The sequence below is a fragment of the Thunnus albacares genome, chromosome 18 (genome assembly GCF_914725855.1).
Source record: "Thunnus albacares chromosome 18, fThuAlb1.1, whole genome shotgun sequence".
NCBI classification, from domain to species: Eukaryota; Metazoa; Chordata; class Actinopteri; order Scombriformes; family Scombridae; genus Thunnus; species Thunnus albacares.
In genome coordinates, this window is record NC_058123.1 from 17,321,067 (window position 1) to 17,339,225 (window position 18,159).

The following is an 18,159-nucleotide window of genomic DNA, read 5'->3' on the forward strand; positions in this document are numbered from 1 at the left end:
ACCTCATTAAAAATAAACAAGACTTAATCAAATATAAAAACAGCTTTATAATTCCAGAGGAGAAATTAATGTAAAATATTTCATCAATTTTTTCCGAGTAAGCCTTTTTATTTTAAAACAGATAAATACACACAATGAACATAAATCATCCAGATAATCTGCTGAATGGTCATCAGAAATATGCAATCTGGAGCAATTTTTTTTTTTACAACAACAAAGAAATTAATAAAGGGCTTTGTGATGGCAAGAGGTAGGATTTGGTTCTTCTGTGCGCACGAAATTATGCTCTCTCTCTCTCTCTCTCTCTCTCTCTCTCTCTCTCGTCTTGTACAATTAAGTTCACCAATTTCCATCCCTGCTGCAATGTTATCTCGCCTCATACTGGAGCTAAATCTGCTCGGTAAACTCTCACAATCATTAGTCCAGTAAATGACCTTTGGCTGGCAAAATTCATTCCTCATGCAAACAAAATAGCCAACACACTGTATTTTGTCTTTTTGCCTTGGAAAATGTTTTTTTTGTTTGTTTGTTTTTGTTTTTTTTTCCACGCTGCATGTCACACCTGCAGGAAAACACAACTCAGATCACATCAAAAGTCTTCTGCTCCATTTTAACATCACATAGAAATCAATAACATTAAACTTTTAACTTTTAAAATAGACTGTATTCACATTGAGCCCATATACAAAATATTTATTTACAGCAACTTTTGGTAGACTGCACAAAAATTTGGAAAATATTCAGCCTCCACTTTGTGTGGACCAAAAAAAAAAAAAAAAAAAAAAAAAAAAAAAAAAAAAAACTGGGCCAGAAAACATAACTGGATGCTTTGATAACCAGGATTATCAGATTCATATAGAAAATGTAACACAAACAGTTTGCCAGGTGGTAATCTCAAAAAAATTTAAAAATTAAAAAAAAAAAAAAAGCTGTTCAGGACTGCATACATTTCTTTAACGCATAATGGATAATACTAGTCTGCTTTTAGTGAGTGGTATTCAGTCTAAACAACCATCTCCCATAAATGAGATGCAGCTGGTTTACCAATTTCTTATAAAACCACACCAGTATATCAGTAGGAGTGTGTGTGGACTGAGAGTATTTAACTGTTGCTAATAATCTCAACTCATAAAATTGAATCCTGTGCTTTAAAAACAAAACAGAGAATCTAAAAAAAAAGAAAAAAAAGGTATAAAATAACACATTTCAGATGTGATATTTAATTACCTTTAATTGAAAAATAATTAACACAAAAAGACTGCGGTGGTGGAAATACCCAAAAATCCTCACACCACAAAAAAAAAAAAAAAAAAAAAAAAAAAAAATCAGTAAAGAGAGTTTGATTGCAGTCGTATATAAAACTGGATCAAAAAAAGGTAAGAATTAACTCACACACTAATACTGCCTTTATACAGTAAGTGTCACTGAGTGGCTTGTGGCTTATGATTTGAACTGCGTTAATTAAGACATGGTACAAATCTGTGTATTTCTTCCTCTTCACTTTAGTCTTGAATAAAAAGAAAGGCCCATCGGAGGAAAAAAAAACAAAAAACAAAAAAACTTTAAATAATATGATCTGAAAGTACAAACACACATCAAAAAAAACAATAAGAGAATCAGCATTTAGACTCCTTAAAAATAACATTTCTCTTTCCTCGCAACTGTGCGTCATGTGACCCGTAGCTGGAAGGTTTACCTGCGTTAAATCTCTGCAAAAGTGAGAAAGCAGACCGACAAGGCTTCCAACCTGCACGGCAGTCAGGTATGGGGGGACAAAAATGATACTGTAAAACCAAAATAACTAAAACCATTTAAGGTACTTGTCCATGATTGCTGAGATTACTCCCCAAAGAGTCCCGGTGTTGTTAGCGCGGTTTTCAAAGTATTGTGAACAACTTCCACATCTTTTATTCCCAGATAGGATGTGTATAGTCTGTATAGTTTCTAGTGTAAAATCTGTTTGTGTGAAGGTGGGGGCTGAGGTGTGGTAGAGAGGGGGATCTCCAGAATGAGTGGGAGGATGGGTCATCTCCTAAACTTGCGGAAGGGCCTGCTCTGATTATTGTGGTGTGATTTAGAGTAGGGCTCCCAGCGTTTCCTCTCTGGCGGTTTGTTGTAAACGTAGGCCGACGGGCCTGAGTAGTCATCATCTGGATTCTCCTCCATCATCTGGAGCTTGGCCTCAATGGCGCGGATCTTAGCACTCGTACTAGAAGGTGAGGGGGAGAGGAGAAAGAGGAGATGTTAGGGGGGGCGGGGTGGGGGGGGGAATACCAGTGCTGGTACTGAGGGTGAGAGATGAACTGAGTGAGTGAGGGGATGGACAGATTTGACTCTGGCGGAGGGACAAAACACAGAAGGGACAGACGGCGAGAGATTACCAGCTGTGCTGCATGGAAAATAGAAGAAAACTAGTATTTAAATGGTGAAATGAACGTTGAAGGAGCAAGTGAAAGCAAGAAAGCTGTGAGACAAAATAAGTATCTGAAGAGCAGGAGAGAGAGAATGTCTTGAGGGGCATCGTGGAAAAGGAGAAGGGGGGGGCAAGTGTTTATATTCCCTCTCTTGTGCTGTGTAGACAGAGTGATTTGAAGTTTACACTAGGATCGAAGTGTGCAGGCTTTCCTGAGAAGAACCCTGTGATAGCTCGCTACGCTCAGGATTGTCTCGGTAAGAGTTCACACTGAGCGTTACAGGCCTTTTACTGACTTAACAGTGCTCCACTTGACTGGCGTACTTATAGTGTGAGTGTGTATGTAGGTTGCAGCCACAATAAAGGAATATTTTAGAATTTGCTTTGACAGAACTTGAACATTTCCACCAATTTTTTTTAAACCGATGTGTTAGCCCAGTTGTACTCAGATGAACTTGAACTGTGATGAAAGCAACAAGCTTTCTAAAAATAATTTCAGGACCATGTTTGAATCCAATGTGTGAAGGTAACACTTGGGAAAAAAAAAAACCCCACTGAGACTACGTCCACACTAAGCCGGCTAAATCGGAAAACACTGTTTTCGTGTGAAAACGACGAGCATCCATGCCAGCGCTTTCAGGTGAGTTCTTAAAGATCTCTATCTGCACCGACACCAAAACAAAAGTACAAATCTCTAAATATCTTCTTCCTCTTTCAGTCGGCAATCAGTAAAAGTGCACACCGTAGCCGTCACCTACTGTTCAAACGGGTATGACGGCACACGTTTTTGGACAATCTTACCTCAAAGGCATTTATGATGTAGTGACAAAAATAACTGTTTGCTTTCTCACCCCCACACTCCTGGCCAATCACCGCATGAAGTGAGAGTGATTGACGGATTGTCGGTGTCAGAAAGTTACAGATATTGTAGGACGCAGCTCCTGCATTTAAAACGTTGGAAAGGTGTGAGAGGAAGGGGTTTCAGATGCTCTTGTACTCTGTTACCAGCCGACAAGCACTTTGGTTGAAGCACACAGACACGTTTACTACTCCTGTGCTGTGTGATAAACTATATTGACATTCAAAAATGATTGATAGCAGGTCAGGTTAGAGGCAAAAAGTTTTTTTCTTCACTTTACAGATAATGTCAGAGGAGGTTTACATTATTGTTTGTTTGAAAACTGTTTTCCTCACACACTAAAATGAGAAGCTGTCATTTTCAGATTTATCCACTGCCACTGTGGAGACTGTTTTCAAGAGGCTTAGTTTTTAGTTGTGAAAACCACCAGCTGTGTAGACAGAAGTATCTGATTTAGCCATCATAATGTGGACATACTCATACATACTAAAAATAGATGAAAACATCTAAGTGTGTGTGTGTGGTACCAACCTGAGGTGGTTGGATGTGACGGGTCCGTCCTCTGTTGCACCGCTGCATGATGGTTCCAGGCTCGGAGGCATCGTCTTGTCGTTACGGAAACCTTCAAACCTCTGTAGACAATACCGATGGCCAAAAAAAAAAAAAAAAAAAAAAAAAAAAAAGTGACCCACACAAACAGTGATGGAAACATGGATGGACAGATGGATGAAGAGAGACAAACAAAGGGGTAAAATAACAGGTAGAAGCAAGAAAAGACCCTTGTACAAGGAAACATGCGGATAGTCACAGAATACAGAAGCAGACAGTCAGTGCAATAAACTAAAGATAGAAGACTGTCCTGTTCAGACATTGTATCCAACTACAATGGAGATTATAAAGTGAATATAGAGCACAGCTCTAAAATGTGTCTAATGACCAATAAGATTGGAATTTGCTTTCCTGCTGAACACACAAAAAAACATGTGCACCACTTGTGTTTTTCTAGAGCTTGTATGAAAGCGCTGTGATGCATTCTCAGTGCATTTTGAGTGCAAACAGTTTCATTTAAGACACATTTTAGTGCTACGTTTGACCAGGACAACAAGCAGAGAAAGAGAAGAAGAAGGAATCGTCAGCCAGAGTTCTATAAACCTATCAGACCTCCTGATAAATACTTCTCTGGAGAGCCAGCTCCAGCTTCCTCCCATGAAGATAAACTTTATATAACAGTAGTATTGATTTTGTTTGTGTCTGGTCAAAGAGACAGTAACCAAGCAGGACTGTGGCCCTGTTCACACCTGGGATTAAAATGCCTCTTGGGTGATCCGATCACAAGTGGACAGCTCTGAGTACAGGTGTGAACACACATAAGATGCATTGAGGACATATTGAGATCTGATCACTCAGACCACAATCGGAGGTGATCTAGGCCGCATATGGCCATATTCTTTTAGAAGTGTGTACGCAAATGTGTCCTGTGCCGCTACTCAACTGACGTCCTCTGTGTAAGCGAAAGTATGTACTAATTTGCGCGCCAACAGGATCATATTAAAGCACGAAACAACATGAAGAAGCCACAACAACAGTCAAAATGGATTTTCGTGGATGGAGTACACTCGAAACACGCTGTCTGATTTCCATTTGGGCCGAAGAGTTTTGATTTTGCCCACACGCCAATGTTTTCAAACTTCCTTTAATTTCCAGTAGATTAGGCACAGGAAGTGCATTGCTGCCTACCGCCAGTTAAAAACAGCAACGCATTTGGTCTTTGCAAACGGAAATTATGTATATATTTATTTGAATATAGAACAGGAAGTGAGATCCAGTCACAAGTGGTCACTGGAGACTCATGTGGAGACGCATTCAATGCCAGGTGTGAACAGGGTCTGTGTGTCCAGCTTGTAATCACACCCTCAGGGATGAGGGAGGATCGAGTGGGAGCAGCTGAGGAGCAACAGCCAACATCTGCACTCATTCCTTTCAAAAACCACCTTCCAAACATCTCCACCAGCCAACACAGAATTCTTGAAACCTGTGGAGAAAAAAAAAAAAAAGAAGACAAAAACGAGACAACAGTCACATGACGGGTATATGATAAACCCCAGTGCTCGGTGCCACAGCAGCCACTTGCAGGAATAAGACATTTAGAAATGATCTGATAATCTCTAAGTTGGTGGAACTGGCACCGAATCAAGTTACATGAATGCACACAATCCATATCACGTACTGTCCAAAGAAATAAATAACATGTATAGCCAAGAATAGGTCTAAAACAATGAGTATTCCAGCAGCCAGGACCCTTCCCTTCCACCTATTCCTAAAGGCATGTGACTGGAAAGCTTATCATCATCATCATCATCATCATTTTATTTATTTAAACCTTGGAAAATGCATTGAGGGAGAACCATTATTTCCAATGGTGCCGAGGTTCAAACAAACAATGAATGCAGACACAACTAAAATCAGCGCAATAAAAGAATACATGGCTACATCGATTACAAACGAGGTAAAAATTAACAACGCTAAAAAGTAAAAGTGTAGGAAAATAAATAAATAAAACAATAAGAACAATAAGAATAAGTAAAATTAAAAGCAATGACCATTACAATCAATAAAATTAGCAATTAAACCTCGGAATTGACTCAACAGTATTAATGAGATCAACGTGAGGTTTTTTTGATGTATATTGTAAGTATTTGCACAGTAACAGTAAGCAGACTTTCCTAACTCTCTATGAATTTTTGGCACCTGCAGGGTGAGTCATGTCTGTGAGCGGGTACAATGGTGACCAACATACCAAGAAAGCAGGGCTTGTTAACAGAGCAAATTTGAAAACTACAATAGTCGATATTTCTTGCATTCGAAAACATCTGTTTTGTTTTTGCACAGTTTAGGACCGGTTTCAAATTATGAAGGTGTTTTTTGAATAAATGATGGCCGTAGATTTCGAGTGGCAGCATGAATAGAATCTGCACAGGAATAAAAGACTGTGTCATCTGTGTATAGATGGGATGAGTTACAATTGTACACTGAAGAGGTAATATTGTTTATATAAATAGTGAATGAAGAATGGTCCGAGGACAGAGCCTTGGGGAACTCCTTTTGTAATGGGGAGAAAAGAGGACTGAATATTACCTATCACACACTGCGATTTATCAGAAAGATCATTCTGAAACCAGGCAGCTAACACTGTCAAAACCCAAAGAAGTAAGTCATAGAAAAAACAGAGGGTGGTCAACCATGTTAAATGTTTTTGTTAAATCAAAAAAAAGAGCAGCACAGTGGGGGGGTTTTTTGTGTTTATATTGTTAATGACTAAAGAAGTAGCAGAAATAGTGCTATGCCTAAGCCTGAACCCAAACTGAAATGCAGTTAGTATGGAATATGTGGATAAAAATGATTTCAGCTGTTCATTGACAAGTGATTCAAGTATTTTTGCAAGACAAAATAGCTTTGAGATTGTAATAATGAATTCACCCAATTTTTCTAGGGCTTCTGAAGGGGTAGAAGGAGGTCTGTAGACACCATTTACTTTTACTGGATTATTATCCCCCAGATCAATTTTCAAATAAATAAATTCATAATATCTAGGAATTGAGACTGAAGTCAGCTCAAGAGCAGAAAGATGATTTTGCATATATTACCACACCACCTCCTTTACCAGCTCTATCTGCTCTGACAAAAAAAACAAAAAAACACTAAAAGAAACTGTTTGATTATCAGTCTCTTTTTCCAGCCAAGTTCAGCCTGTTAAAATCATAACATCCGGATAAGTTTGAGATAATAGGATACTTAAGTGATCATATTTGTTAAGACTTAATAACCTAAATATATTTAGATTCAACCAAAACCACTTCTAGTCTTAAAAACCTGCAGATCATTTAAACCATTTAAATTAGCATCTGAAGTGACGAGTGAGGAAGACTGAGAAGTAGTCGACTTTGGAGCGGAAAGAGCACAAAGAGCTGGCTTCGGGTGATTTTGAGGATGAACATTAACAGTAGTGAGGTTCCTGGGACATTCACCAGATTGTTTGATTGCAAACCTCATCTATAAGTAATTATCACAGGGATGTTGAAAATGCCTGTCTGGTCCAAGTCCGGTAGAAGATTTACCAGTGTTAGCTGTGGAGCCAAACAGATTGGGACTGAGACCTGACTCTAACAGGCTCACTGTTAGACATTCATGAAAGTTCATGAAAAGTTAAACAATTAAAGTTTGGAGAATTAGGACTAAATTATGAATAGAGTCAGAGGAAGGTCTCAAGTATTTATGATAGAGGTATTCACATACAAATAATGTAACATACAAATTGGCAAAACTGTGTATTATACAGTAAATTAGGCCACCATCTTTTAGAAGTTGAAAACATAGATTTCAGAAAGGCTCGAGCCAAACGCTTCAAAACATGTTTATCAGCATGATTTCCTCTATTTCAAAACTATGTAATAAAGTCAAGATGTAAGCCTGGAAATTTGACAGTCACTCAGACACACCGACTGTTTCTGACTCACTTATCCCAGCATGTTCTGGGCCTGAGTTAGTGAAGACATGCTCACTTAAAAAAATATCAACTGGGCCTGAAGTGACCCTGTTGTGAGTGGTGGGAAATTCTTACTTCTGTAACTTGTGAAAATTGTAAAAACTGGTGAACATATTGGGTTTACAGATAGATCTCCTGCCATTATTCTTGACAGTGAGTATCAGGCCTGTGCACACACACTACAGTATGATCTCAGTGTCTAATAAAACAAACATAACCCGTGGAATCCATTGAGGATCAAACAATTGGTAAGGAAATGCACACAGATTGCAAGCATGTGCAGGAGGCATGGATTAGGAACTGGTTTAATGATGTGTCACTACACAGGATTTTACATTTCGAAGAAGCACGATCACAGACTGTGACGGACAATGTGAGGATAATTCTGATTGAATAGATCATAATCACAATAGATAGAACAGGAAGAAGAGAAAGAATCCCGATGGTGCACCTTCGCTTATAGCAATTCAGTCTGAAGGGTCACATGATCATGTCCTCTATCTGCCAGGGAGCCGGTTGTCCAAAGCCAGAGCAGTTTGGCCAGGAAAAGTTTTAGAATAACGATGTTTAATATGCAAAGCTTAATCCAGCACAAAGGATTAAAACACAGGAACCAGGACTATTCAGGTATCCTAGAACAACTTTGAAAACCAGGTTGACAGCATTCTCTATTGACCAGTTTGCTCTGGTCTGTGGAGTATTACAGGTAATACCCAGTACTAAGTGTCTCACACAGACTTGGAAATCATGGTCAAACTTGGCATGTAACAGTGACTTTTAAACCCTAACCTGCCAAAATCCTACTGAAATATAAACCAAACCAAATAAAAACCAAAAAAAAACTTGCTTTAATTAGGTTATGACAGATGGCTGACCTGTCAGTCACTCATTCTCTTTTGCACACAGCAGCAGCTAGACACATACAGGCAAGCACACAGGGAAACATTTTCTCCCGGGCTGCCTTTCAGGACTATTTGAAACCTGAACCTTAAGATAAATACATATAATATAAAAACTTCTAATTAGCTGTTATTCTGTGATACAAGAAAGCACATTACACATACTGGTATTTATTTTCAGGACATAAAAGAGCTAAAATTCTATTTTTATAACAGCATCAATAACCAATGCTACTACTTTTGGTTGGACTAGTGGTTTGAGCTCAATTTCAATGAATCTGTGAGCAGATTTATCCTACAACGTGTTGTCTTAGAGCCAGCAGCATTGACCTTGACCTCCTTCTACCGTGTGTTTGTGTGTATGTGTGTGCGTAGGGCGTGATTCGTCTCTATACAGGATATCCCTTCACCCTTTGCCAGTAGGCTGTCTATTGTTAAGAGACAGGCATAGGTTGTGCTGGGATCCCACTGCTCTCCGTAAACTGACTACTGCAGTAGAAATGTGAAAATGTATGATCTTTTACCACAACTCACACTCAAACTCTCAGATCAAACACAGAAGGTGGCGGGGCATTTGTCTTATCTTCTCACTCTTATTTTTGTTCACAACTACATGTTTTCACTGACAATTGTCCTCTTTCGATCTATTTAACTCTGCATATTTTCTTTTCAACTCTGTATCTCGACATCATTGCAAATGAGGGAAACCTCAATGACTTTCAAGGCTTAAATAAAGGTTTGAATGAATGAACGAACAATGTTTTGTCCGTGATATCATCTTATCCAAACTGTCAAACCTTTAAAAAAGGAGACCACAAACTGCAGCTGCAACCACAGTGTCATAAATATACGTGATGTGATGTTTTGTGGTGTATAAATGCGATCGAGTTTGACACTTACCCTTACCTGTGCGTGTGCCCAGCGCACAACCAGCTTCTTGGACAGGGCCAGCTTCCCATTTAAACACTGGATCGCTCTCTCTGCCTCCTGCAGACGTTCACACAAACACAAAGAAAGAGGAAGATAAAGAAAAAGAAACATTTGTTTTATAATTATGATTAAAAATCAGCCTTGATGATTGCGTGCAGGTCATTAAATCATTAGTCTTCGCAATAGAGAGATGGCAGAAACAGTAATAGATGATGATGTGCCACTCTGCCTGTAGATCAGCAGTAACTATGGTGTGTGAGTGTGTGTGTGTGTGTGTTTTGTGTTTGAGAGGCAGTGTGATAAAAAAGTAGTTTTATCTAATCAAATGCGTAGGTGGCTTTGATGCCAAATTATATTAATGAAGTACTTTATCTGTGTGTGCGAGTGTGAAACATAAACACACACTTCCTCTGCATAATCCTTTTGGGAGGGCTTTATATCCCACTGATAGACACTAGCTGTGAAACTAGATGCTTATCACAATCCCCTGGCTCACTCCAGAACAAATACTGCCGGCTAAACCTGTGATGTTAAGTCCTATTTTTAGAAATATGGTCCACTTGAGTGAGACACATGATCACGTCCTGACTGCTTGAAGATGTCTCATGATAAATCTTGTTGAAAACTTTTGAATGCGGGGAGTATTATTACACTCAGCTCTGGATAAATCAATAAGGCAACTTCCTTTGATAAAATATATTTGACTGCAAGTCATGAGTGAATGAGCAAACTAAAATCAAATATTTTCAAGCTCTGCACAAAGTCTCAAAGTACTTATGAGCTTAGACACAAATACGCAGCTTGACATCATCTTGTCAAGGTTATACTCATTCTAATGCAGTGAGTTTGTGAGTATATCATTTAAAACGACTATAATTAGTGACAAACACTAATAATTTGAGACAGTTTACCAAAATACATGTATAGATGTATAGGATTAGCTGCTCTAAATAAAAATAATGTAAATTAAAATCAAATGTAAATAATATAAAATGTCAACTTGATCTTGCATTTACCTCTCTGGTGTTGAAGTTGACAAAGCAGTAGCCTCGTGGCTGTCCCTCCAAAGGCCCAGACTTATGGAAAAGGAAGTCAAACTGTTTCACATTGCCAAACTTCTCCAACAGCTTCACCAGATGATACCTGCCAAAAGAGGAATCATGTGACATAGAGCACAATTATGTCAACAACAACAGAAGACAGGAGAGGGTTAAATAACATGTGTCTAATATGAGTATTTATTATGGAAAATTTCCATAAATAAGAACAGAGAGGACAAACTTTTGACTCTTATCCTAAATGTCCATCAACAACATGCATGACATACTGGAGGCCAACCTTGTGAAATCGCCACATAGATCTGCTCCACACTGTATTTTGCCACCCTACAGTCTGTGAATCTGTCAAGTGGGGCTAATGAGAATGACAGCTTTCTCTCCATGACACCTTTTTAGCAGCGGGCCAGCTGGTGTGGCAGGCCTGTGACAGTAAATCTTTTATTGAGACAATGCTGAGGATACAGTAGCAGGACAATGAGGGAATAAAACAGAGGAAGCCTCAAATCCCCTCTGAGCACCCAGCTCTGCACAAACAACATCCACTGACTGTGTGGAGCTGCCTGGGACTGTTGGACTACAAATGAACATAGATATGTTGTCATTGAAGAGCTATGCAGTCTGTGTATAAGTGTTCCTGTGACTGACCGCTAGCAGTCATGAGAAAAATGTGTCTTCTGGAAGAGAGGCTGGGTGATGAGTTCAGGGTCACCTGTATGCTATATTCAGTACAATATTACTGCAAATAACCAGGTGCTGATTGAATGTTTCCATCGCATGCAAAGCAGCACAGGGTTTCCCATACATTTGTTTATTTGTAGCGGCCTGCCACAACATCAACATTGCCTGCCACATATTGATTTTCCATTTTCGGAGCTGCACACCCTGCTCTCTCTCTCTCCTTCTCTCACAAACACATGACAACAGACCCGTCTGTGAACAGCATGATGTTATACACTTCGGTGCAGTAGGTGACTGCATGCATCTTTTACGTTGATTTGTAGTCTGCCAGTAAAACCAAAAACGGTTGTTGGCTTTTGACCGCAGAGAAATTTGTCTAAAACTGATGCATTCAAGTTCGTCTGTCTGTCTCGGAGACCCGACTCTTCAAATACAATGTGCTTTGCATAAAATGCCAATACAATTGCAACATAATTCATTCAGTTATTTCTCACAAAGTACTTGACAATTAAAATATTTGCAGTGGAGCACCTTATATGCAGTATTATTTAATAATTTCTTTTTTTCCCCCCACACCTATGCATACCCCCTGCACACAGTCAGCACCCAGCACCATCCGCAACCAGCTTCCACCACAATTAAAATCTAATTCTGTAGTAAACACTAGCAGCGGGTACTTTTCCACTCCATTAATGTGTATGAAGACATTTATTACTGTATCTGTTTGCAAACCAATAAAGTTAACATGTTAGTTTACACAACACGTCTCATTGGAAAAACAAATCAAAGAATAAATTTGGACAAAATAACTTTTTATGCACAGGTAAAAACAATACATTACCAGAGAAAAAAAATGCTAATTCATGGTTGTTGGTGATTCATGTTGTTTTTTGGCAGAATTAGTACAAAGTTTAGTGTATGTATTGGTATATATTAGTGCATGAATGTTCTTGAATTAATTCATATAACTGATGGACATGATTTGTCCAATGCATCTGGTAATGGGTCTTTTCCATGGAAGACACTTTGACTTGTCACAGCAGGAGAAGCACAGGTGTTACTGATGACATTAACAATCTTGTGGGCAAATAACACATCCGTTATTGCAGATGGAAGGGTGCATGTCTCTCAATCCCTCTTTTCTTTCATAATTTTTCATATTTCATAGAAGACTGAAGTCCATGAAAATGTAAAAATTAAAAAAAATTTCCAGTACCTGCTTTTCTGTCTATTTTTTACCTCTGTGTTATCTGTCCTGAGTTCATTGTCTGGTTGTTAATACGGATCTTGTTTCATCTTGATTGCAAAGTTTGATATTTTGCAATTTCAAAAAACCTTTAATGATGGTTCTGTTCTGTTCAAGTGTCCTAGTAAGCCATGACAGTGTAGCAGTGAGCCAGCATGCACAATACCAGGACCCCATAAACGAAGCAGCGAAATTGGAAATTGGACTTCAGCTGTCATTCATTTTATTATTTAAAGGGGACGCATCATGCACATTTACAGGTTGATTTTTATATTCTGGGGCTCCGCTGAAATATCTTTGCATGACTGACAGCTCAAAAAACTCCTTATTTATCTTATACTGGCCTTTAATGCAGCCCCTCAGAACAGCCTCTGTCTGAAACAGGCTGTTTTTGCTCCTGTCTCTTTAAGGCCCCCATCCCAGTGAACCTACTCTGTTCTGATTAGCCAGCTTCCTTTGGTTTCAGAGGCTACGTGAACAAATACAAGTAGTAGGATTTCGCTTATTTTTCTCGTTCCTTACTCAAAATGTCATCTTCTCAAATACGTCTGTACATGTTCGATCCCGAATAATCCAAAATATGTGAGTGGACGACGCAAACAGTCGCGGAACAACCTCAGCAACAAAGACTACGGAACGGACGGCTGTTTGTGGGCACGAACAATCTGCATCATCGCAAGGACAGAGTAGAGGTAATTTAGCAAATGGAACGTTCAGAGCGAGCTGAAGCCTGGACTTTTGACTTTCAGGGAGCATGACCATGTTTAACATAGATATCTGACATTATAAAAGTATAAAAATAACAGAACTGCAACAAGCATGTTATGTCCCCTTTAAACCTGTGATTTTTCTACTGTGACAAGTCAAAATGTCTTCAGTGAAAAAGGCCTATTAACCCCAAAAGAGGCAACTTAAACAAAACCAAAAACACACAAACACCTTCTTGTGTTTTCAGTGTCTTTACTTTGTGAGACTGTCCAGGCCTTAGAATGACCCCAGGCGTTTTGTATAATTATTCTTATTGTTTAGTTGCTTGTTATTTTTAAATCTTGAGATGGTTTGTTTGTGTGTGTGTCACCACAAAAGATGACTGTATGATAATGTGCAAACGTGCATGAATGGGACTCTGTGGAATATACAGGGAGAAATGTGGGTTTTAGCGATCCAGGTTGAGCTAATGTCTTCCACCCTTATATGACTCCCTGGAGGGTTTTTAGGCCAAGGAGAGTTTCTGCTTTTCCCAGACAACACCCTGCAAGCCTCCCATGTGAAGGTGGCTCTTCCTGTAGTGGTCTCATTTGAATAGAAAAGCCTCTATACAGATAGAATGTGACATAATAATAATAATACTTAATTACAGTAATTCTTAAATAATTGTTCTTTGTGCAGAATAAGAACCTGTGAAGTACTGATAAGGAAATGAGAGGTCATTAAAGCAAAACGCAACTACTTTAAAATTTAACGCATTAAATAATACCGATTAACAATGAAATATATTCAAATAAATATATGCTGTATGTTCGAGTATAAGTGTAAATGTAAGACAGATTACATGGCTGACACTCTAAGAACATTTTTGGATGCTAACGAGCTGAACCACAATGGACCGCTCCTCCTGGGGGCTGTAAAAAACACCGGAGGAAGAGGAGAGAGGGGGGGAGGAAAGGGAGGGAGAGGCTGGGAGAGTAAAGTTCAGAGAGGGGATGTTGACGGCAAGGTGAAAGGTGGAGGAAGAGGAGGACAAACCAAAAGAAGAGAGGAGGTGAGAAGCCAGGTAGGACAGATACAAGAGCTAGGAAGCAGAGGAGAGGAAGGAAGGAACAAGGGGAATGCGAGTTGAGTCCAGAAACAGAAAAGACAAATGGTTCGGTCCAGAAAAGTTCAGGTCAGAGGGGAAGAAGTTGAGAGAGAATGAGGAAGAAAGTTTTGACTTAACTGGCAAGGCAGAAAGTAAAAATTAGTAGATGAGTGATTGCAGTTTTAAGTTCCTTAATAAACATCATGACAAGTTTCAAGTATATAACTTTAAATGTAACAAAAAGGCAAGAAAGAGAACAAAGAGGAGGAAGGTGATGGATTACCACTAATGAGAAATTCACTCTCTAAGCAGCCAAAAGAACAGAAACATGAATATGTGGTGAAAGCTGCAGTTGCACCTGTTGTCTGTCTTGAGCAAAGGCTGTGAGCAGGGTAAGGAAGGGCATAAAAAAAAAAAGTCTGACTGGAAACCGTATGGGATGTTTATCTTTACTGAGCATTTACAGGGGCAGCAACAAAAAGTTTACAGTTTCCTCATGATACAGAGTTGCTACCTGCAAAGAAAGGACAAGGAGAAATGTTTGCAACGCACAGGTGGGAGAAGAAAATCACATGCTCCAAATAGATCTTTTCCTCTGAAAGTATCATTTTAACCCACAAGCCCTACAGGAAACATTTATCCTTCTTCCACTGAGGAAACTTAAGATCAATCATAACTACACGCATGGGCCAAAATGAATCTTTTTGACAGAAAGAACACATTACACAAAATGCAAGTGCAGCTTTCTTAACTCCTTACATCTTATTGGATCCAACTCTTCGCCCTCTCCAACTAGAGCAGAACTGTGTGCCTCCGAAATGAAGACAGCCCGGCCAAATACAATGATTTTATGACCCTACAACTTTGCTAGTATATAAAACACTGCAATTTAATATTTCTATTTACTCAAATTAACTACTTGAGCTTCCAAATGTCTGAAAACTTGGAACAATACCTCTCAAAGAATTAATGACATCTAAAAACCCATCAATTAAACTGTAGCCTGGATTTATGACTCAGATACCAACTTGTAGTGCCCAATTTTATGTCTTTAAATAGCTATAAAAAGAGCTATATTCACTATTCATTTCATATTTTGGAAAGTGTGTGATGTTTAATAATTTGGCTTCATGTACTCATAATTAGCATCTTGCATTACAGGTCTGTATTCCTCCTCAAATGCACAGAGCTTGGCTTACCGGGACAAACAGAGGGGGTACTGCGTATGCTACCTAGGAGCTAATTAATCTTCCCAATCAGCAACGGGGGCCATGGGCATTTCTCTTGTTTTCCCTCCATACTGTGAGGTAGTGAGCTATTTAAGGAGAAGTAGAGCAGAGCAGAGCAGCGGAAGGGGAAGGAAACGCCTGTCTAGACGCCCACCAGAGCTGCGGCCCATACATTCTCCAGCAGCCCCCACAGGCACAAAAACACACCCCTTTACCCCCGAAAAACTACCTTCTCTCCATCACTTTGTAGGTATGACTGGGTGCTCTACATACATACATTTGGAAACTCAACTGCACTCACATCCCTATACGCAAACACGACAGAAGGATGTTTGCATCTGCATAATGATGTTGTGTAAAGTGAAACGCACTAATAATGCGCACAGACACCTCAGTGTGTTGAAGCACTGCACCCCTACGAGCTGCCACCCAAACATCAACTGTGTATTTAAACGTAGTTACACACTCATACACAAACACACACACACACACACACACACACACAATCAGCTCCAGGTTGACACAGAGAGAGTAAACAGGGCAGGTGAGTGAGGAATGATGGCTGCTCCTTAGCAGAGCAGGTCTCCACGCCTCGCTGCCTCTCTTTCACACACCCAGGCCCGTCTGCTCAGTCTCAGCCTGCGACACACACGCACTACGCACACAGTTAATCAATCATATATGCACACACAATGCGTTGCCTCTCTGTGTAGGCAGAGCCAGGCAAGTGAAAAAGCAATGCCTCAGGTTCAGAACGTGAACTGCCTCACGGCAACCTCGAATCGAACACTTGTTGATACTAAAATCAAATACTAACTTTGTTCTGCATTCAGCTGGCTGATTCACATGTCTAAGTCTGGAGATTTGTACCCTTTTAGTGAAATGTAGATTTGTATTTAATTCCACAACAGTTTTAACAGTCACACACTCGTTATGATCTTTAAGTTTGTTAAATAATAGAGATTGCCAAGAGCAGTAGGGTAGTATTGACTAGAACACATATAAATGAAGAGTAAGCTCTATAAAGAGAGTTCAACCACTTCTAAATGTAGGGAGGACGTGTGAGCCTAGCTAAAGCCAACTGTGGATTTACTCACTCTGTGATTTTGGGATCGATGTTGCCTATCCACAAGCGGTTTCCCTCATGGGCCGCACTCTCTGAAATGATGGAGGCATTTTCCACACTCTCTGCTGCAGACGACATGTGTCCTCTGTGGGAGGCAAGGCAAAGACGGAGAAATAAAGCATACAAAAGGAAAGACAAAGATCAGTCACATTTTGGAGTTATTGACATTGTTTTTAACTCAGTGGCAGTAACCCTATGATCTTCACACTCAGTTACAGTAAATAATGTCAGTGTAAATGCACATATTTGGTGGGAGAAATGGAAGAAAAACTTAGAGAGGAAAGTTATTTAATATCGAAAGGTTAAAACATTGTCTTACGGGGGAAATTGTGTATGATCTCTGAGCACTGTGGCTGACAATCAAAAGGCAGCTTGAAAATCATGAAATTAAATATTAAAAAACAGATCTATCGACCATTTGACTTCCTGTATGTTAAAACACATTCGGTGTCAAGCTCTCAGATCCTGCTGAAACATTTCATTACAGCTTTACTAAAGGAGGGAGCACTCGAAACTAAGCCAGTTACATACATGGGTGATAAAAATGCAGACAATGCTTGCATCAGTTTTGAATTAAATATGAAATATATTAAATAATTTAAAAATATATTATCTTGTACCCTTTACATGTGCATAATGTTAGAGTAATCAATATTTAGCCATCTCTGATCCGATCTAGGCAACTGCAATAGAAATAAAAAACACAGTAATCCCTCACTTTCTTTCTCTTTTAACTTATCAATACATTTATATAAAATAGTGAAGAGATTGTGATCGAAACGTTGGACAAGCAATCTAACTTTAGTTTCCATTTACAATTTAGATAAGTAACTTAGCTTCTCCGGTAACAATTTTGAACTAAATCAGGAAAAATATCTATGTATGTGTATATGTAACGTTGACTAGCTAATCGCTAATGTTAGCTTAGATAACAACAGGCTGATCAATTGACTAATGATTGATTGTTAGCGTTTAGCTGCTTAGCATCAATTAGACTGTGTAGTTAAACTAATCTCAGTCATCCAGGTAGTAAGATGTTCAGTTAATATGTTAAATCTATCCACTAAACGGTTAACAGTCCGTTACAGACGAGCTAATTAGATAGCATCAGTTTACCTCTTCGTTGTGTCAAACTTCCTCTGTGATAGTGACTGACTTCTTCGACTTAATTTGCAACTTATCCCAATTTCGGGACGATTCGCTCACGTCAAAACGTAACACTAATCATTTCAAGCCTTTTTTGTATGTTTTCCCTCCTATAAAACTGTCTTGGTCAGCTAGCTCGACGGATTAACAGTCGCCTTGCTAGCGTGTGACAACAAAGGCGCAGGGTGATGTTGTGGCTTGTTTAACGGTGGAGTCGAGAGGAGGCGCTCGGTT

At 39.3% G+C, this 18,159-nt stretch overlaps 1 protein-coding gene across 4 annotated transcripts; it reads right to left on the minus strand.

The window, feature by feature from the left end:
• Window positions 1-494: 494 nt before the first annotated feature.
• rbm18 (RNA binding motif protein 18) lies at window positions 495-18,147 on the minus strand. 4 transcript variants are annotated; one of them, XM_044333704.1, is made up of 6 exons: window positions 17,896-18,147; window positions 16,751-16,864; window positions 10,661-10,787; window positions 9,615-9,701; window positions 3,804-3,904; window positions 495-2,209 (listed from the first exon to the last, which is right to left on the minus strand). In XM_044333704.1, exons 2-6 carry the CDS (start codon window positions 16,855-16,857, stop codon window positions 2,026-2,028), a joined length of 606 nt encoding a protein of 201 aa, XP_044189639.1. In that variant the 5' UTR covers window positions 16,858-16,864; window positions 17,896-18,147; the 3' UTR covers window positions 495-2,025. The 4 variants fall into 4 exon arrangements, with proteins under 4 accessions (XP_044189639.1, XP_044189641.1, XP_044189638.1 ...); XM_044333706.1 differs by having other exon boundaries at window positions 9,621-9,701; window positions 17,896-18,137; XM_044333703.1 differs by lacking the exons at window positions 495-2,209; window positions 3,804-3,904 and adding an exon at window positions 3,946-5,304 and having other exon boundaries at window positions 9,621-9,701.
• Window positions 18,148-18,159: the final 12 nt, after the last annotated feature.